The 21,392-nt window shown below is 48.6% G+C and overlaps 1 protein-coding gene and 1 long non-coding RNA gene across 2 annotated transcripts in view; one reads left to right on the top strand and one right to left on the bottom strand.

The window, feature by feature from the left end:
- The window catches only part of LOC122224670, a 58,882-nt gene extending 54,674 nt beyond the window's left edge, over positions 1 to 4,208 (top strand). The window contains exons 3-4 of the long non-coding RNA XR_006204880.1: positions 1,569 to 1,773; positions 2,785 to 4,208. This is a non-coding gene — a long non-coding RNA (uncharacterized LOC122224670). The remainder of the gene's footprint in view (positions 1 to 1,568; positions 1,774 to 2,784) is intronic.
- Positions 1 to 21,392, bottom strand: part of STK10 (serine/threonine kinase 10) — a 114,003-nt gene that overhangs the window by 5,552 nt on the left and 87,059 nt on the right. The window contains exons 10-18 of the mRNA XM_042946715.1: positions 20,037 to 20,167; positions 15,641 to 15,764; positions 15,056 to 15,235; positions 10,915 to 11,007; positions 7,970 to 8,099; positions 6,074 to 6,198; positions 4,890 to 5,078; positions 4,202 to 4,327; positions 1,635 to 1,748 (exon numbers count right to left, since the gene is read on the bottom strand). Of these exons, the coding sequence (XP_042802649.1) occupies positions 1,635 to 1,748; positions 4,202 to 4,327; positions 4,890 to 5,078; positions 6,074 to 6,198; positions 7,970 to 8,099; positions 10,915 to 11,007; positions 15,056 to 15,235; positions 15,641 to 15,764; positions 20,037 to 20,167 (1,212 nt within the window). The remainder of the gene's footprint in view (positions 1 to 1,634; positions 1,749 to 4,201; positions 4,328 to 4,889; positions 5,079 to 6,073; positions 6,199 to 7,969; positions 8,100 to 10,914; positions 11,008 to 15,055; positions 15,236 to 15,640; positions 15,765 to 20,036; positions 20,168 to 21,392) is intronic.

Raw genomic sequence — 21,392 nt, 5'->3', positions numbered from 1 at the left:
TCATCCAAAACCTGTGCTCTTAAGCACTACTCTCTTCTACCTACCATATATATTCATGTATATAACCTAAGGCAGGAGTCTAATCTTTTTTCTGTAAAGGGCCAGATTATAAATATTTTCAGCTTTGCAGGCTGTGAAGTCTCTGTCACAACTACTCAAACTGCCGTTGTACTTCAAACTCGGCCACTGACAATGTGTAAATGAATGAGCATGGCTGTGTTCCAATAAAATTTTATTTACAAATACAGATGGTAGGCCAGATTTGCCCATGGACAATAGTTTACTAACACATGCTTTAAGGGAAGAAATGTTCTATCTACAGTTTACAATCCTAAAAAGCAAAGGTTGCGAAGGGAGGACTGGTCTGAGGCCACATTCTGTGTCAGTCGTGACCCAAGCAACACTTTATGGATGCTACCAGATATTCTATACTTACTTGAAAGAAGTAAGTCTGAAGTTTTCTAAAAATATTCCACAGTGTACAGTCATCTCTCTTCCCCTGTATAGCTCAAGATTACTGACTGTAACACGAGTGTGAAAGAACATTTCTATCACCTCTGGTTAAGTGTTCCAGCAGTAACCCAGGTAGCTAATGACAGACAATTCTACAAAGAACTCTGCGAAACAGCAGCCCCCAGAGGCAAAATCCAATGCCAGCTCCCCAGACATACACCACAGTACCTCCCCCAAACCCAGGTGCCCCTGAAATAGGAGGCAGTTGCTAGAGGCAACGTGACCATTCATCTTCAAACTCTCAGGATGTGCCAAGGGTATAGAACCACCAGGTAAGAGAACCAGGTGAACGTTTGTTTCCTGATACCAGAGTCAACCGATGTCAGCAGGAGCATTATTGATTTGAGTGTCGAGTATCAAAAGGCCCAACAGGCCATGATTACAGAAAATGACGAACATGGGCCCGCTGCCAGGAAGGTCCAGGACCCTGGCCAGCTGCCAGCCATAAAGCTCCATTAGCACAGGTTAGGGAAGCCTCAATTCAAGGACTTCCAAGGCCATTACTTAGCTGAGGTGGGCAGCTGCCTCTTGTCCAGACCACAGTGAAAGCGAGCAGAGCTGATGTATGATGGCAGAACAAACCTCAGGGTTTCAAGACATGTGATCAAGGGTAATTAAGGCAGCTCTCTCCTCAGAGAGCTTAGGGGCGGAAGGAAATGAGTATGTCCTTGGTCTGTACTACAGGCTGATGACTTTTTTGCATCACACGGTACAATATTCACATCTCCACTTTACAAATGACCACACTGAGGCCCTGTGATGGTTAATTTTATGTGTCAACCTGGCAAGACACGGTACCCAGTTGTTTGGTCAAACACCCATCAAGATGTCACTGTGAAGGAATTTTTAGATGTGATTAAAATTTAACTCAGTAGACTTTGAGTAAAGCAGATTACCCTCCCTAACACGGGTGGGCCTCAAAACTGCAACATCAACTCTTTCCTGGATCTCCAGCCTACAACCTGCCCTGCAGACTTCAGACTTACTAGCCCTCCACAATCATATGAGCCAACTTCCTAAAGTAAATCTGTATCTTATCTATATTCACATCCTAGGCAGACGCCTGTGGCTCAACATGGAGAAAAGCCTACTATTGAGCCCACGAGCCCAGACGTGGTTACCTTTTTGCGTGGCCGAAGCTTGTCCCGCCATTCCTTCAGGTTCTGATTATGGCTCTCATCTAGGGCCTTCAGCTTCTGGGTTTCATGTTCTACCAGGAGGTGACACTTTTCATTCTGGAACAAATTCCAGGAAGAACAGGTAAGAAAACTTAGAAGGCAGAGGTGCAGAAGGCTGAAACATACCTCATGCTGTAGCCAGTGACGGCACCAGAATTATTATTATTTCTTCTCTTTGGTTGTAATTTATAGGAAACTCTATGCATATAAATACATACCAAGAGATGCTCGGAGGAACATTTCAGAATATTCATGTTAATAGTTCTTATTGTGTAGTGGGATCTGCAGTAATTTGCACTTTACTTCTTTGTGCTATTTTGCATTGTTTGAATTTTTCAACATGAACATATATGTCATTTTAACAAAACAGTAAAACTATTAATAATAAATAAAAATGTGTCCTAATCCCACCACTAGAGGCAGCCACTGCAAAAATGTGATTTTCTGGCAGCCTCTGTCCTAAATGTTGTTTAGCTCACCCTCTATATACAATTCTGAAACCTGCTTTCCCACCACCCTTAACATTATAATGTAAACATTAATTAACTTCTAAAGAATTAACATTTTTCATTGTTTTTAATGAAAATTTTAATGCCTACAGAGTATCCCACAGCATAGATTCATCAAATCTACTTAAATATTCCTCCATTTTTGGTCACTTAGGTTGCTTTTAATTTTCACTATGTTAAATAGCATTGTATTAACCATTTGTGCTATGGACTGAATTGTGTCCCCCCAAGGTTCATATGTTGAAGCCCTAACCCCCAATGTGGTGGTATTTGGAGGTGGGACCTTTAGGAGATAATTACATTTATTTCTTTTTTAATGTTTATTCATTTTTGAGAGAGAGCATGAATGGGGCAGAAAGGGAAGGGGACAGAGGATCTGAAGAGGGCTCTGCGCGAGCCAGAACCCAACCACAACGACAACCTGATTTTAGATTTCCAGGTTCCAAAATTATGAGAAACGAAACTGTTGTTTAAGCTGCCAGACTGGTATTTTGTTATGGCAGTCAGAGCTCAGATAATCTGTATGTATAAATATTTATATAAATTATATATGTAATTTTCTGTATTATGTATCATTTCCTCAGGAGAGATTTGTGTAAAGATGAGGACATGGACCTGACAGAGACACTCCCAACTTTATTATTCTCTGAGGTAAGTCATCTGCCTCACAAAATTTACCTGGAATTTCTCGCAAGGCAAAAGTGATAAGTCCCTGTTGATCCTCACAGAGAATCAATCTTGTGGTTTATAAGGCATTTATAAAGCAAGAGGAAAGGGTCTCCCTCCAGATACCTCAATCGTTTGGGGTTGGAAGAGTGGGACACCTTGGGGGGATTTTCATTTTGGATTTCAACTCAAGGCTCCCGAGAGTTTAGAAATCTGTTTAGTTAGAAATAATACTACAGCACGGAATACCTTTGACCTGCCAGAAGCTGGGCTCCTGGCACTTTCTGTGGGTTCTCTCAGTTAATCCTCCCAGTCACCCCGTAAGCAGATGCAGAAGCTGAGGGAGTTGGCTAAAATTTACAGTGACAAATGACAGAGTCCCTACCTGACAGGCTTCAATGCCTGTCACGTTTCCTCCACGCCTCCTTGAGTCTCCAGAAATTGCCAAATGGGTGCAAAAGCCTGAGCAATTTCCTGAAGTCACAGGGGTTTGAGTCTGCCCATCCCTCAGGCATGACAATGCCTTGCTCCACTGCAAGGAGGCTCCAAGTACCGGCTCCTGGGGTGGTGCCCTTCAGGCAGGGACAAGCTCAGGAGTCAGGAAACTGGAAGAGGCCAGGATCTCCCGATGGAAAGGGGTCACCAAGAGGCTGGCAACACCTAAGACAGCCTTCCCTGATCTCAGTGGGAAAGCTTTGCGCTTCTCACCGTTAAGGATGATATCAGCTGTAGGTTTTATCAAGTTAGGGAAGTTCCTCTCTACTCCTGTTTTTACTGAGAGTGTTGTTGTGAATGAGTGCTGGGTTTTGTCAAATGCTTTTTCTGCGTCTGTTGCTGTGATCATGTGATTTTTCTTTAGCCTGTTATGTTGCGGATTGCACTGATTTTTGAATGTTGAGCCAGCCTGGGATAAAGCCTACTTGGTCATGGTGTATAATTCTTTCTATACATTGTTGAAGTCGATTTGCTAATAATATCTCGTTGAGGCATTGTTTGCCATCTTCCTTACTTGTAATGTCCGGTTTTGGTATTGGAGTAACTTGGACACCTTGTCCCAAGACACAGTGATGAACCAGAAACCAGCACAGGCCGCTGCCAGGCCCCAGGCACAGCACTTTCAGCTCAGCCCTACCAAACAGGAATGCTCACCCCCACCCCATCCCCATTTTACGGATGCAGGAACTATGGCTTGGAAGATGATGGATCTGGCCAGCATGACACGGCAGGATTGAACCGTTTTAGCCCGAGCTTGTCTGACGAGAGTCCTTCCCTACCGTAGAGTCTGTGGTCCCGGGAACAGAGGCAATGCGAGAAGGGGGGCGGGGAGGCCTGTACCTGCAGCTGCTGCAGCTCGCTCATGTTGCTGTCACACTGTGCCACCATGTCCCGCATCTGGTTCTCATGTTTTTGCTGCTGCTGTAGCCGCTCCGACTTCTGCCTTTTCTCCTCTTGCTGGGAGAACTGGAACAGAGGGAGGGTGGGTGCCTCAGAGGGTCACAGGCCTGGCTGGTGGCGGGGGGGTGGGGGGGCCCCTACCCCCACCCCATTCCAGAAAGCCCCGTCAGAGGGGCTGGTTTGTGCACAGCCCTAGTGCCCTACACCATTCAGGCCATGCTCTCTTCCTGAGCGGAGACCCAGGCTGGTGGGGACACAACGTTGTGCTGTGCCACGTGCTAAGACAACGTGCGTTACCACACAGGAATCACGGGAGCCCAGGGCCACCAGCGCCATGTCCCCAAGACGAATGGGTGACATGCAAGTGGGGTCTTGGTGGATGAGAAGAAGGGGTTTACCAGCAGAGGAAGCCGCAGGATCGAAGCACCACAGTGTGAAAGGGAACCGTGCATGAGAAAGCAACACCAAGCCTCCCCCTCTGTCTGCCGGAGGGACGTTCGCCGTGGGGCTTGTGAGGCTTCCAGGCTGTGACCGACACCCCCCTTCCAAGACCCCGTACTGCAGCCTGTATTTCGGCCCCACCAAACCGGCATCTGTCCCCACTGCGGTACACGCACAGAGCCCCCACCTGCTTGATCTTCTCGCGCTGCTCAGAGGCGCTGCCCGCGCCATTGATGTGGAGGCTCTTCTTGTACATGGCCATGCGCGTCTTGCCCTCACTCCTCTGAATCTTGGGCAGCCGTGCTTTCTCCTGCTGCTGCCGCACCTTCAGCTGCTCCACCATGCGCTGGTTGTAGCGTTGCATCTGCTCCCGCTCCTGGGGGCACAGCCAGCCGGGGCTGAGGTCAGGTGTGCTCTGGGCCGGGGGTGTGATCAGAGGCCAAAGGCTGCCACCCTCCGCTCGGGAGCCCAGGACACACGTGGCCCTGAATGCTCAGCAGAGCAAGTCTGGCATCATTTTACCTCTACTGTTAATTTTTTAAGTGAGAACAGAAAATGTTACTTTTTGTTAGTAACGCTTTGGATTTTTACCTTCTAAATGCCTTTGCATCTAATCAATGGTTGGCATGTCATTAAAGCTAATACCTCAAAGCAAGACGTACACTACTGATGGCAGATGTCAATTCATACTTTTAAAAGTCATGATAAATTTGAGTTTTTCCTTCACCTAACACCTATTTGTATTTCAAAACTTGGCATGGGTATCACCTCCTCCAGGGAGCCTCCCCTGACTTCCAAGCCAGGCTGAGCACCCTTATTCAGAGCCGCCACAGCCCAAAGCTGTTTGTCCATCATTGCATTTAGATTAGGAGTTGTAATTATCCACTAATTGTGCTTCCAGATCTCAGTTTGTCCCTGCTCCCACTAAGGGGACCAAATCAAGACAATTACATAGAAGTAAGAGTGCTCTGGCCACACAGAGCAGGGGCCCTTGCCTGGTCTGAGGGAGGTAAGGAAGGCTTCCTGGCAGAGGTGGTGTTTAAGTTGAGACTTAAAAGTATTCCAAGGGAATGCATGCGAAAGAGAGAGATTAGGGGAAAATGGAAAGGTCACGGAGAAGAGGAAAAAAGTGAAAGGCACACACTAAGGTGTCTAAGTGAGTGAGGGAGCTGCCATCTGCTTCCCTGCAGGGCTTCCCCCATTCCTGGCCCTTTCATCGGAGGAAGGACATCTCACAGAACCTCCCAGGGCCTTATCATGACCAACGCCTGCCTCCTCTTGGGAGCACGGATGGTACCCAAGTGGTGCCCCACTTGGCCCTCCCAGAGCTTCTGGTGGCAGCCCCATGCCCCGCCCAAGTTGGGACCTCACCTTCTCGTGCTTGCGCACCAGCTCATGCCTCTGGAGGAAGTACTGGTCTTTGAGCTGCTGCTTCACCAGCTGGTGCCTCTCCTGTAGGTGATGCTCCTCCATTTCCCACAGGGCTGCCTCCCGGTCTGTGGACGACATGAGGCCTGGTGAGATGCTAATGGCTAGAGTGCCACTGAGCGCTGCCCTGCCCTCTCCTGCATCAGATGTTAGCTCCCAGGAGCCTGGTACACCAGGAAGCGAATGGAGCCAGGAACCAGAGAAACCAGAGACTGAGACTAGAACCCAGCTCTTTCACTGGGGTTTGGGACAGGTAACAAATCCTCTCCAGGCCTCCACTTCCACCTCTACCAAACATGTGCAACCATTCCGTGGAGGCAGAAATGGTCTTGGGAGACCATTATGTTCAGCTCACAGTGCACTGCTGCCTTCCTAATGGGCCAGTGGGAAGGGCTCACGAAACCCCATGAAGAAGACAGGAACAGCCTCCTGTCACTATTTACTCCTTTGAAAAATGGACGAGACCCTCCTTGGCCATTGTACATCCCTTATGTATACATTATTATTAAGACACAGCATCTGGCATTTTATCACTGGAAGTCTATTAATTGACCTTCTGCTCAGCCACAGGCACGGAGCTGGCATCAGATGAAGACTTCATGCCCTGTAAGACACGGAGCGGGTGGTGCTCAACCCACACGAATGTTCATTTCATTTCATTGCGTTCCTGATCTATGAAAACTGGTAACTACCCACACAGTACATCAGAACAGTGATTTGGCTTCCTATCAAAGTCGGAAGCGCTGTCCCACAAGGAGGGTGGTTCCTACTGGCATCATGGGACCAAAAAAGAAAATGAGGGCTTTCCTGAAACCGCGGTGGCTCTTCAGAATGTCAGAACATCAAGGACCCCGTTTTGCTGCCCCACACCAAGTACTGAGGGGTTTACAAGGCTTGCCTGCACCGGCCATCACAGCCCTGGCCGCAGCACCTGCTGTGTAAGTAAGCCAGAGACGGCACCTGTACACGGGCCCTATGTTGTTTACATCTTTACCGCAGGCTGGACTGTCGACTCTCAGAAGCCCACGGGTGCCAAACTCTGAACTTCTCCCATCCAACTGTTTCAAGTGTAGCTCAAACAGCAGACTTTTGGCCATTCAGAGCCCACCTGCTTGGCACGCCACACAAAACTGCACCCAACATCCGCTAGGCATAGAGAAGATAAACCTAAGGGGCTAAAGAAAGACCCTAAGCCCTGCTGCCCTTCAGAACTCTACCCCAGAACCTCCCCTGCTAGTGACCCCATCCAGATACAGAAGCCCTCTCTCTGTACCCTAGAGTTCCTCTGCCCTCCTCCCTCCGGGAGTGGCCCGCACTAGTGTCTCTGGAAGGTCTTGGGCTCGAAGGACTTGCCAGCCGGCAAACCCGTCAGAGCACCAGCACACCAGAGCAGTCAGGAACTCGGCTTCAAGAGGAGATCCACGTTCAAGGCTTATTCTACCACGCATTAGCCGAGCAACCCCGGCCCAAGCACAGTGGCTCCGCAAGCCTTTGTTTCCTCGTCTACAAAGACGACTTGTCGGGTTAAGGTGAAGATTCAAGGAGAGAGAGCCATGAAAACTGGCACACAGCCTGGCACAGCCATCACTCCACGTGTGATGGACGTCATAAGGGGCACGATACTTTCCCCACCACCCCGTAGTTTCTACCCACTCTACGTGGCTTGCTGGCTTTCTTCCTTCCTCAACCTCAGGAAAGAGGTCAAATAATGTCGGCTCTGTGCCTCAGTCCTGACTGCAGTGGAGGCTTTCCCCATGTGTCGCCCTGAAGGATGTTGTTCGGTTTTAGGATGGAGAAGAACCTAGCAGTTCCTAGCACAGCCCACTCTCTGGCAGCCACCTCGAAGGAGCTCCTGCTTCCTGGTGAGACACTCGCGCTCCTTGTCACAGATCTCCCGCCTGTTGTCCGCAGTGATCTTCTTCATCGCCAGTTCCAGGTCCTCCTTCTGCTTGGCCAGGAAGTCCCGGTCCTGGGCGGGAGAGAGGAGGACAGACCTTTAGCACCGGTTCCGGCACCTCAACGTCTACTTTTACTACAGAGGAGTCGTCGTGATTGGCAAAGAAAACATATGCAGGGGAAACCTGAGACTTAGAGACACGTCCACCAACTGTGGCATATGCGCTTCATATGGACCCTGATTCAAACAACAGATTAAAAAAAAAAAAACATTCATGAGACAAATGGAAGTGTAACTAATGACTCAACTGCAAATGGGATGTCATGAAGCAGTTACCGATAAATATTTAAATTCTTAGGTGACTTTATAGTATTGTGGGTTCTTTTACAGATGCATACTAAGACACTGACAGGTGAAAGGATATGATACGTGGGATGTGGTTCGAAATAACCCTGAAGGGTGGGGGAGTGAGTAGACATGAGCTCCTAATTACTGAGACCAGGTAACAGGTGACAGGTATGTGGGGGTTCCTAATATACCTATTTCTGCCTATGTTTTTAATTTTCCATAGTCAGATTTAAAAAATTAAAATTTAAAAATTTTAGGGAACACGTAAGCAGAAACTAGAAATCCCCACTAATCCTATCACCCAGGAGCAGCAGCTGGTTTTGGTGTATCTATACAAACATGTTTGCATCTGTATTTCACAAATTATTTAAAAGGACTTAGAGATTTGTACACCCATGTTCATAACAGCATTATTCACAACAGCCACGGGATGGAAACACTCAAGTGCCTACAGACAGAGGAGTGGATAAACAAAATGTGGCATATATGCACAATGGAATCTTACTCTGCCCTGAAAATTCCCACATATGCCACAACATGGATGAATCTCAAAGACATGTCAAGTAAATCAGACACAAAAGGACAAATACCATATGATCCCACTTACAGGAAGTCAGATTTGTGGAGGCAGAGAGTAGAATAGTGGTTGCCAGGGACTGGGGGAAGGGCATGGGGTGTTATTATCTAATGGGTAGAGTTTCAGTTTTGCAAGATAAACTGTTCTGGACACGGACAGTGGTGATGGTTTGCACAACAGTGTGAATGTACCTAATACTACTGAACTGTATGCTTAAAAACGGTTAAGGTGCTAAATTTGTTATGCCTTATCTTAGTATAATTTTTAAAAATTAAAAATACCTTTAGTGATAATGTAATCTTCTATCAAATGAGTTTTGATGGCTGAAAACATTTCATGGCACAGGTAGGTATACCCTAACCTTATTCACCCAATACCTAATCATTTGTTTCCAAGTTGTCTCTATTTTTTTTTTTAATGTTTATGTATTTATTTGCAGAGAGAGAGAGTGAGAGTGGGGAAGAGGCAGAGAAGAGAGTGAGAGAGGAATCCCAATTAGGCTCTGTGCTGGCCACACAGACCCTGATGTTGTGCTCAAACTCATGAATTGTGAGATCGTGACCTGAGCCAAAATCAAGAGTTGGATGCTTAACTGACTGAGCCCCCCGGGTGCCCCAAGTTGTCTCTATTTTAGATGGGAGTATGTCTTCATACTCTGGTAGCTAAATATTTGTGAACTTCTGTGATGATTAATCCTTAGGATTAGTCTCTAGAAGCAAAAAAACCCAGGCCAATAATGTGTACATTTTTGAGGCTCTTGATGCCCTTGCGAGAATGGCCCCCTTAAAGGCCCAATATGCTCTCCCTGTGTGGGGTCGGGGCCTATCTCCCCCACCCTCCCCAGCCCTGCATTTTTTTTTCTGATCACAGCACCAAAGGACAGGTTGTAGGAAAGTATGATGGTGTCCTGGAGAGAACATGAAGTCTGGAGTCAGACTGAGTTTCAAGCCTTGCCCCATACCATTAACTCTACAAAGTCACCTCTCTAAGCCTTGCTTTCTTTCTCTGTAAAGGGAAAAACAAATAGCACCTACCCTGATAAGCCATGAATGCTAAACTGGGTAATATACAAAAGCATTTTAAGTGTAGACTCTAATTTTCTATACATTTGGGGGCAGAGGCAGCAAAATGTACAGACACCCCAGTGGGAGAAAAACAAGCACATGGTCCGACAAGGGCTAAGGAGAAGGCCAGTGAGGCTGGGGCTGGGAGGATCGAGTGGAGCGGGGAGAGGCTAGCAGGGGCCAGACAGACAGGGCCTTGTAAGCACATGAGGAGGCTGGTCTTATCTTATACACAAAGTGGGAGCCCCTGAAGGTTTTCAGGACACAAGGCTATAGGGGGAGGGTGACATGATGAGATCTGGAGTTCATGTTGATTACACTGGCTGGTGGGAGAGAAAATTGCAGGAGAGCAAGAGAGGAAGCAGGGAGACTAGCTGGGAGGCTACTGCAGTAGTCCAGGCAAAAGATGACAATCACTATGAAGTCACAGAGATATTGACAAAGTTAGCAGATCCAGAGACAGTTTGGAGCTTAAAAACAAAAAAACAAAATCCATGCTTCAGGAGGTGATAAAGGGTTGGAAGGAAAGGAACAGTCAGAAATAACAACGTTTCTGGCCTGACAGCAGGATGAAGGACAGTGCCCCCCCAGAATACAAGAACAGGACCAGGTCTGGGAGGTCGTGGGTTTGTCTTAAGATTCTAAAAGGTGCCAAGTGGGCAGGTGGATGTACTGGGTTATTCAAGGAGACATGGCCTACAAACAATCCTAAGACACGGATGTAAAGGGCTGGGGTGTCCAGAGACAGGGAGCTCACTTCTACCTGGAGCTAGAGCAATCAAGGAAGTCTGCATGAGGGAGGTGCCAACAAAATAGGCTGGACTTGAGACAGAGGAGGAACCTGGTCATCACTCGGGTCCTCCAACCTGGGACTCGCTGACCGAGGGCAAGGACTCACGAGAAGCTGCTTCTTCTGTGCGTGCTCCTCCATTTTCTGCTTCATGCTCTCCTTCCGCTGCTGCCTCGGAAGCCTCTCCACCTCGTTCTTCACCTGTACCAGAAACAGAAGACAGCGGCTGGGTCAGCGTCCCTCCTCACACTTCCTAGAAAGAAAGACTACAACACCAGAACTCCTGGGCCAGGGAGGCCAAAGGCGAGGCGCAGCTTTCTAGACACTGGCCCCCCACCCCACTCTCCACCAAGCCCCTGACAGGTAGTCCTCTCTGGCCTACTCCTGTCTGCTGCTGGCTTGGATTTCAGACTCCCCCAGAGCGAAGAGGTCCTGCTTTTGCTGCTTGACATCCTGCGGCCTTCTGAAAGCATCACCTCCCCTTCCTTGAGGGCAGACTTTGTCAACCTTTCTTCATACTGTGCCCCCAGAAACCTCTGTAGACATTTTCTTCCTAATCACCCACCCCTAAGAAATATTAATCCCACAAACTGTCAATCTGTTAAACCCTTATAATGATCTAAGATATTTCTCACCCCTCAAGGGTGACATCTCCGTTCCTGAAGTTCAGGTGGTACTGATTACCATCCCCCCCCCCCCCCCCCCCCGGCCACCTCCATCTGGCTCTAGGCCAGGCACACATATGATGCAGGCTGTCGGTCAACATGTTCCATGCCCTGGCCTCAGGGATTGGTTCAGACACCTTGCTGGGCCAGTGAGAGCTTTAGGATGTGTGCTGGAACTATCGAGGAAAGCAGATCTCTGTCCTCCGGGGTTGCTAAACTAGGATGTAGGCCATGGTGGGCCACCCTGGAAGGGCCCGCCAGAGACAAAGATGGATGCAGGGAAGCAATGCCAAAACATGAAAAAGAAGGGTTCCTGGTGATACTTCTGCCCTCCCGATCAGGGCCAGTAAGTGTTCTCAAGCCAGCTGGAAATGGGTTTCTTTTTTTTTGTTTTGTTTTGTTTTTGGTAAGTAATCTCTACACCAAATGTGGGGTTCTATCTCACAACCCTGAGATCAAGAGCTGCACACTCTACTGAATGAGCCAGCCAGGTGCCCCCAGTTTCTGTCTTTTATAACAGAAGAGGGAGAAGAAATTCATGACATTTCTCTCCAAGGCACCCAGAGTTCCTCAGACAGTTCTGAGGAACCCATACCTCTACAGGTGCCTGAAACACCACTCCAAACTCACTGATGGAAGGCTCTTAGGAGCAGCTGGTGGAAAAATACTGTCCATGATCAAAAGAACATTCCAGGGGAGTTCTTCTGGCATGGTCAGCGTAAGCCAAAACAGCCTCCCTGTCCTGCCGATCACAATGAAAAACCCTGGATAAAATACAAAAAACAACTACCTGAGGACTCTGGAAAGTAAACAAAAGCAGATGACTATCAGAAGAGTCAAAACTTGTAGGAGGGGCCAGCACAGGAGCGAGTTTCCTAGTTTTTTTTTTTTTCCCCTTTTGCTGTCCTGGCTTTGCACGACTCTCAGACCTGCACAGCAGTGCAATGGGAAAGGTAACTAAGACTCTGTAAGAAACTTCATGTTTCTGGCCAGAGAACCAGGAAGAGGGGCCTGTGGGCCAGAGAGTGTGGGAAGAATCCCAGAGAGAAGACAGCAGGAGGGAAACCCTAATTCTGTGCGTGACCCCACGCATGTCTCAAGTTCACCCGTGCCGAGCAGGAGCAAGACAGACCCAAAGCAGTACAGCAGGGGCTTTGAAAACTATACTACGATCAGAGCCACCACCCACAGAAGACAGGACAGAACCTGTGGTCTGAACCTAACAAGATCAATTGCCTGCTAAAACAAAAATGTCAACACTCTCCAGACTGTAACAGGACCCAGAGTCCACAGACTAGAACATTCAAAATGTCAATGATACGATCCAAAATTACTCTATGTACAAAGAATCAGGAAATGTGATCCATTTGCAAAGAAAAAAAATCATCACATACCAATTCCAAGATGGCACAGACGCTGGAATTATCAGACAAAAACTATAAAGCAGCTATTATAACCACATTCTGTCAGGTAAAGGTAAACATATTTGAGATTAATGGAGAGGGAGAATGTTGCCACAGAGAAATACAAACTCTAAAACAGAGACAATTAGAAAGCTTAGGACCAAACAATACAGCATCTAACAGTAAACACAGAAAGCACTGGATGGACCCAGGGAGGAGTGGAGGCGGCAGAAGAGCCCGTGAATTTGAAGACTAATAAAAATTATGAAAACTAAGGGTTTAGGGACTTACAGGAAAATACCAAAGGTCTAATATTTGTGTTTTGGGGAGAAAGAGACTGGAATGGAAAATGCACAGCAGGGGCGCCTGGATGGCTCAGTTGGTTAAGCGTCTGACTCTTGGTTTTGGCTTAGGTCATGATCCCAGGGTCATGGGATCAAGCACCATGTTGGACTCCATACTGAGCATGGAGCCTACTTAGCATTCGCTCGCTCGCTCTCTCTCTCTCTCTCTCTCCACCCCCCTCTGCCCCTCCCTCCCCCCTTGTGTTCTCTCTCCCTCTCAAAAATAAAATTTTTAATGAGTATCAGAAATGGCCAAAAACTTCTGGATTCCATGGCAATTAACAGCTTCTTGAGGGTAGAGTCCCTATCTATTCTGCTCAGTACCCCCAGCACCTAGCACAGGGCCATACATGTAGACAGTCAATAAAACAGGTGCTGAATAGCTCTCATTTTGATAGGAGATCACTTGCCCAAAGCTCAATAGTTAGTGATCCAGAGCCACGACTCAGAACCAGACCTGACTCCCAAGACTGTGCTCCCTGCACTTGCCCTGGAGCTGGGGGGTATGCTTAGTGTCAGCACTGTACCCCAGAAGAGAGCCAGGACCAGGGTAAGGCCAGTGAGGCACTCACTGCGGGCATAAAAAGGAATACCAAAAATCTCAGTAATGAAGATAAAACTACATTTAAAAAAAAAAAATCAAAATTCAGGGGCTCCTGGGTGGCTCAGTTAGTTAAATATCTGACTTTGGCTCAGATCATGATCTCACGGTTCATGAGTTCAAGCCCTGCATCGGGCTATCTACTGTCAACGCAGAGCCGGCTTCGGATCGTCTCTCCCCTGCGTGCGCATGTGCTCTCACTCTCTCTCAAAAATAAAGATTTTTTTAAAAATAAATAAAAATTTAAAAATCAAAATTCACGCCACAAACATAATATCAAAATTGTAAATACAGACAGGATCCACCCTATACTTGTAGGACTCATTCTCACCGCCTTACCCTAAACCTGGCCCTGTTGAATCCTGACTTTAAACAGCCAACAGTCTGTTCACCATGACTTTTCTGGAATAATTTTGATGTTAAAACACTACGCTACAATATTATTTGTCTTGATTACCAAGGTTTTTGGCACCCCCGCTTAAGTTTTGTGCTCCAGCTCCAGCCCAGCCCCCGCAGCTGCCTGAGGCCCCTTGGATACAAATGTCACCCCCACAGACTGCAGTCTGGGAGCTGGGCTCTGAAGCCTGCAGCACCACGGACCACCCTTAGAAGCTGTTTGTCTGAAGACTGGGAATGGCCTAGTAAGTATGTCCCAGGCTCCACAGAGGGAGGTGTGAGCTGTTATTTGGGACCCAGATGCCCTTCCCCAGGGCAGGCTAGGAGACTCACCTCCCTCCCCTTGTCTCGGGACCATCTACCTCTTTGTCACCTACCCCCGCCCCCCCCCACCTCTTCAGCTGGGAGAGAAAAGAGAAGAGCCACATGGGTCCCAACTAGGGGACTGTTGTTTTGGGAGAAGAGAGGGCAGGGCACAGAAGACATATTGTGTTTGCCACCCGGCACCTGTTCCCCTGCTCTGGTGAAAGCATCTCAGATCCCCCTGGGCTGCCAGCCCTTCCTCCTCCCCTACTCTCTTTCAGCTGGGGTTGCTGAGCTGGGACTACATACAGGAAGCTGCCTGGGAGCCAAGTCAACACAGGAAAGGAGAGCCCAAATGACAGAGAAGTAGCTCCTCGTGACGCAGCTGGAGTACACGAATCCCGACACATGGACGTGAGCTTTTCAGATACATGAGCTCCCCAGAGTCTCCTCTCCTCTGTTGCTGAAGCGGGACTGAGCTGGGGTTTCGATCACTTGCGTCCTAGAGCCCCTGGCCTCCGCCCGGCACATATTCACCTCCTTCTTCATCAGTTTGAGCTGCTCCTGGAACTTGGCATAGTCCCGATCCTGCTCCAGGCGGATCCGCCTGGCCTCCTCCCGGCGGCGCACGGCATGGTCCTGCTCCATCTTCTCCACCTGCTGCTTCTGCTGGCGTTCCAGGTTCTCCAGCTCCGTGTCAAAGAACTTCTTCTTGGCCTGGAAGGAGCAGAAGGAGAAACTGAGCAAAGCCTCTTTATACCTGGGAGGAAGATGGGATGCAAGATGGGGAGAGCCCAGAGTTTATCTTCAGACCGGGGCCCGAATCCCAGCTCTGCACCTCTCTGCTGTACGACCCGGGGCGAGTCATTTAACCGGAGTCTCTGCTGCCTCTGTACAAAAGGGAGGCCAGACCATCTGCCTTGCAGAGTTCTTGCGTGGTGCTCGGCAAAGGTCGGTCTCCTTCTAGAGGTCCTCCTCTGCTCTGTGACCTTCATGAGATCCTGTGTTTATGAGTCAGTGGCCCAGGAGACCAAGAAACCAAAGGAACCGGGCTCTCTCCTGCCCCTAAAGAAAACACGGAGGCAAGAAGCCCTCCAGGGACCCATCTGTCCTCACACTCACGTTGATTTCTTGTTCAAAACGCTTATGCATCTGCTCCAGCTGCAGCTCATGCTTGCTGCTCAGCTGGGTCTGGTTCCGGTGTTCTTCTTTCTGGAGCAGCCGAAGCTCTCGGAGCTCCTGGCGCCTGAAGGGTTAAAGGATGCGGACATGTCAGTCAGAAAGTGGCCCGCCTCAGAGGGCACATAATTCATAGCCAGAGACACTGAAGGCTGGAGTGTGGAACGGCACCACAGAAGTCTGGGGGCAGAGGCAAGACTAGAACTCAGGCTTAATTTGACATTTATTGACAGACAGAACATTAATAATCTTAACGTATAAAGAGTCCTTACAAATCAATAAGAAAAACAGGAGCAGCCTACTTTTAAAAAGGCACACAAGGGGCGCCTGGGTGGCTCAATCGGTTGAACACCCAACTTTGGCTCAGGTCATGATCTCGTGGTTCATGGGTTTGAGCCCTGCGTCAGGCTCTGTGCTGACAGCTCGGAGCCCGGAGCCTGCTTTGGATTCTGGTCTCCTCTCTCTCTCTCTCTCTCTCTCTCTCTGTCCCTCCCCCCGCCCTCCCCTCTCAAAAATGGATAGACATTTAAAAAAATGTTTTTTAATTTAAAAAGGGACACAAAACATAAGTAGACATGAACCAAAAAACAAAAACAAAAAAATTTAAATTTACCTAATATGGATATGAAATGCAAATTAAAAATTCTGTTTTCATTAAAAAGGCTAGACTATAGGGGAAGTTGATACTTTCACAACCTGCTCATAAGTACAAATTGGTACATTTCTGGCAGACAGTTTGGTAATAAGTTCATGCCTTTTAACATAGTATTTCCATTTCTAGATACTAATTCTAAAGAAATATTTATAGATGCACAGCACAACTGAATAAGGATATCCATAACAAAATTATTTAGAATAGCACAAAATTTGAAATGACTTAAATGTCCATTATCTATGTCTAATTAAATAAATTAAAATGTATGCATCTGGTATCCATATGATGTTAATTTTGTATACACATCCATAGAAAAAAATCAAGTTTTACATAAAATATTAACACAGATAGGGGAACTGGTTGCTGGCAGAAAAGGGAGGGAGATTTTTCACAGTTTACCCCTCTCCTTTTTTGTTGTTTTTTTGAATTTTGAACCATGATATTACCTATTCAAAATATAATACAATAAAAACCTGACCTAAATCACATAATAGACCTTAATTTTATATCACATTATTGGTGATGTGTACATGTGTTTATTCACAGAAAAAAATAATTGCAGGATAAACTTCAAAGCGTTAATTGTGTTTCTGGACAAATCCATTAAAGACTGGTATATATCATTTATGTTATCAGAAAAGAAAATGACGGGGCTCCTGAGTGGCTCAGTCAGTTAAGCTTCTGACTTCGGCTCAGGTCATGATCTCACAGTTTGTGGGTTCGAGCCCTGCGTCAGGCTCTGTGCTGACAGCTCAGAGCCTGGATCCTGCTTTAGATTCTGTGTCTCCCTCTGTCTCTGCCCTCTCCCACTTGTGGTCTGTCTCTCTCTCAAAAATAAATAAACATTTAAAAAATAATAAAAGAAAAAAGAAAATGATGCAGAAGGAACTTGGACCTCCTGACTATGAATCAGGACTCCCTGGTGGCCCCTCAGGAGGGACCTTGTTTGAATCATAGCTCTGCTGACTTTCTGCTGGGCGCCTTCAGTCAGTCACTCAAACTCTAGGCCCCTGTTCCGTCATCTGTAAAATGTGCAGATAATGTCTACCGCAGATAATGCCAACATGGTAACTAAGAGGTAAAACGTGGTAAGTTTGTTACTAACAAACTAAGTGGGAGCTGCTGGAGTGAGCATGAGAAAGAAGAGGCAAAACAGCCACATAAGGAAGCTTCCATCGGAGCCTCTGCTCTTGGGGCAGTGATAGGGTTGAGAGTGTTAATGAAGAAATAGAAATCCTGACTCCAGAGAAACGGACTCAGAGAACACCTGACCAAAGAGCAAAGGCATACAAAAGAAGGTGGGCAGCCAGGTTCTAACATTACCTCCCTGCCCCACCTGAGTTCTCACAAGGGAAGGCAGGACAAGAGACAGGCTGATTCTTAAGAAGGCGGGCATTGGCACTGGCAATCTTAGGGAAAAACAGGAAAAACTCTGACCTAGAAGCCTCAAACTGGGAGAGTGAATATCTGATCACATGGTTCAAAAGCCTGTGTGTGACCCAATCCTCTGGAAATCCTCGAATCCAGGTATTACAGGGACAAGAGGGGAGGGGAAGGAGGCGGGGACTGCCAGCCAGGAAACAATGAAAGCCTTCCGCACCCCTGCAGAGCAAGGCTTGGGGGGGGGCGGGGGTTGGTATTCGATATTCGGAACACTCAGCCCTCTGGACCATGACAGGCAAATAAGAAAAGCTTCTCAACCTCTGCGAAGTCTCACCTTTCAAACCTGAGCAGCACACAGCCGGCCAGGGCCAGAGGGCATCCATTCTAGATGGGGTATGGTGGATCTAGAATGTCAACCCAGAAGCCCAAACCGGAGATGATGGAAAGGAAACTCAGCCAGTGAGGTCTGACACTTAGGAGACAGGTTGCCTCCCAGGTGACTGTGAAAATGGAAGGTGGTGTCATCCTCCAAAAGCAACCATCCTCCCACCCCCTGCCTGAGCTTCCCCAGCCCACATGATGAGGACGACTCTGTGTGTGTGTGTGTGTGTGTGTGTGTGTGTGTGTACACATGTATGTGTATTCATGCAGAAACACCACTAATGAAAAGGCAGCATTTCATCTCTGTGGTCCCTAGAGGGGGAAGTACCCCAGAGCATCCAAAACCGCTTCCATTTGGCTTTGGAATGCTTGTGCTTTTTATAAGTATCAATGTGTCTGACATTCTAGAAATGTTTTCCAAACTAATCATGAATTTACCCTGCAAAGGCCTGGCCCCAAGGGAGCTCCAGGGGGAGCTAAGCCTCTCCCTGGCAGCCCCAGGAAGCTTCCAGTCCAGTGGAAGCCCGGTAGAATCTTCACATGGGTCTAGTTAGAATCTCAGCTCTACCTTCGCACCTGAGTGAACCGGGGCAAGTACTTACCTGCCAGAAAACACTGTTTTTGTCATTTACAAAATGGGGGGAATAGGGTCTCCCCATGGAAGGCTGTTAGGGGGCCTGAGCACCTCCAAAGTGCAGAAATGGTTCACAGCAGACAGCTGTGCCTCACACTCTCCCCGCCTCACCAGTCTCAGTGCTGTTGCCTCCAAAATGCATGTTGAACTGACCACTTCTTCCCTCTTCTCGGTCACTGCCCCAGCCCAAGCCTACAACCCAACTGTCCTGGACGGGGTCTCCCTGTCACCCTAAGTCCACCTTGCCCCTCTACAGCCCACACTCATACAGCAGCCAGAGCCATCTTTCAAAAGGGACAGGAGAGCCAGTTACTCTCCAGCTGTTTCATTCTGGCTGTGCCTGGGACAGAATCAACACTCCTCCACCCTGGCCCACAGGCCCACGTGACCTCTGCCCTCACATTCCACACTCCAGCCCTGTCATCTCAGCTCCCTAAATAAGCCCCAACAGTCACTGCTTGGGCCTTAGCCTCGCAGGCCCCTCTGTGCTCCCCCAGCCACTCCACTCAGGTTGTTTCCCACATACAGAGAAGCCTCCGCCAGCCCAGGGCTTACTGTCCTATCACCCACTACTTCCCTCACGGCATGTACCACTACTGGGGATTATCTTGTGTATCCTGTGTTGGCCCATTAGGTCCAAGTTCTACAATGGCAACAGCCTCAGCTATCTGGGTCACCACCATATACCCCACCCTGGTGGGTGGGTAACTACATGGGTAGGTGGACTGATGGATGGGTGGGTAGATGAGTGGAGGGATGGGTAAATGAGTATATGGATGGGTAGATGGGTAGATGGATGGGTAGGTGGGTAGATGGATGGAAAGGTGGGTGGGTAGGTGGGTGAGTAGATGGGTGAGTGAGTGGATGAATGGATAGGTGAGCAGATGGATGGATGGGTAGGTGGATGGGTGGGTGGGAGGATGGATGGATGGTGGGCAGATGAGCGGGTGGATAGACAGGTAGATGGATGGGTAAGTGGATGGATAGGTGGTGGATGGTGGGTAGATAAGTGGTGGATGGATATGTGTGGGTGGGTGGATGGGTGGTGGGTAGATGAGTGGGTGAACAGGTAAATGTATGGGCAGGTGAGTGAATGAATGGATAGGTGGGTGGGCAGATGGATGGTTGAGTGGATTGGGAAGCACAGGAGCAAAACCAGTTTCCTTTTATGTCCTGATCCCTTACTTCAGAGCTGTACGTAGCTCCCTAACCACAGGAACCTACACCCTTCCCTCTCACCACACCCCCACTCTGTTACAGCCATCACTGGCCCTTCCCAGGCTTGCCTGAGAAATCGCATCTCTTCATCCTTCTTCTCATCCTCGCTGATGATCTTGGAGGTGGTGATGCTCACCTCTACACCATCCACCACAAACTTGCGTGTCCTCTTGAGGGTTTTGTTGTGCAGTCTTGAATCCTGGGCAGGGTAAAATCATTAGGTAAAGCTCAGGATCAGCTAGGAGTCTGTGGGTGACACAGGAGTGTGGCACAGAGCCTTCTTGGCCCCACAGCCTCGACGTCCAGGTAGGACATAGCTGTCCATCATCCCCCTTTTGCCTCAAGCTTCTCAACTTGGGGTCCTGAGTGTCTGGGCTTACTGCCCCCCCCCGCCCCGATCCCCCTGATCTTGGCCTTCGGATACTACTTGCTGGCCCCACACCTGGCTGCCAGCACACTCACATACAGGACATGGCACCAGAATGGTCAGGGTTCCAATCTTCCCTCTACCACCTACTGGCTCTGTGACTCTGAACAAGTCCCTTGTCCTGTCCAAGCCTCAGCTTCCTCAACTTGTCAGAGGAAGAGAACAGCAGTACTTGCCTCGCCCAAGATGGTTACAAAGATACATTGAGAGAATGCGTGGGGGACACAGAACTGAGCCCAGCTCATGGCAACTGGGCAGTACATTGGTATTTATAGCTCACAGTTATTACCGTAGACCACAATCTTTTACCCAAAGTGCCAAAATCCAAACAGCCTGGCAAACTGAAGTTCATAACTGTTTTGGAAGCCAAACCTGAGCTGACCTGAACTCCACAGGAGGCCACGCCCATCCGAGCCCCCATGAAATTACTCATGACCTTTTCCTGTGAATAACCACACATTTCAGACGCAAGCACTCACAAAACGCTGCTGGGACTCCTGGAGGTGTCCTGATTCAACTGAGAGCCTATGGGCCTGCGGCTGGAGTCATCATGGCATCTCCCCCTCTGACCTCCACTGGCTTCCAAGGGCCTTCTAGCCAGAAAAAGGAGGGCAGGCCAGGGTGGCACCCTGCCATAGGTCTCTGCACCCTCAAAGTGTGCGCTGAACCCCCACTCCTGCTCAGCCAGGACCAGCGGACGGTCCTTACTCCCTGAGGGCTCAGCTCCCCCCACCCCCACCCCAAAGCTTCCACCTGTTCCCATCAGCCACACCTGACTCTCATCTTCCTACAGTACCCAGTCACATGTCCTAGGGCCCAACCAAGACTAGCGGTGAGAAATGGAGAGCGGCTGGGAAGAAAAGTGGCCTGGGGCTGCGGCCCTCACCCTGAAACCCTGATCACAGGGCCTCCTGCCCCCGAGGTAACAAGCCCTTCATCTCACCAAGGTGTGCTGATGCAGCCCATGGACTTTTATCAGCACAGCCACGTTCCCCAG

The sequence above is a fragment of the Panthera leo genome, chromosome A1, assembly GCF_018350215.1.
Source record: "Panthera leo isolate Ple1 chromosome A1, P.leo_Ple1_pat1.1, whole genome shotgun sequence".
Classification (NCBI taxonomy): domain Eukaryota; kingdom Metazoa; phylum Chordata; class Mammalia; order Carnivora; family Felidae; genus Panthera; species Panthera leo.
Note: the sequence above shows the minus strand (reverse complement) of the source record. Positions and strands in the feature narration are given on the sequence as shown.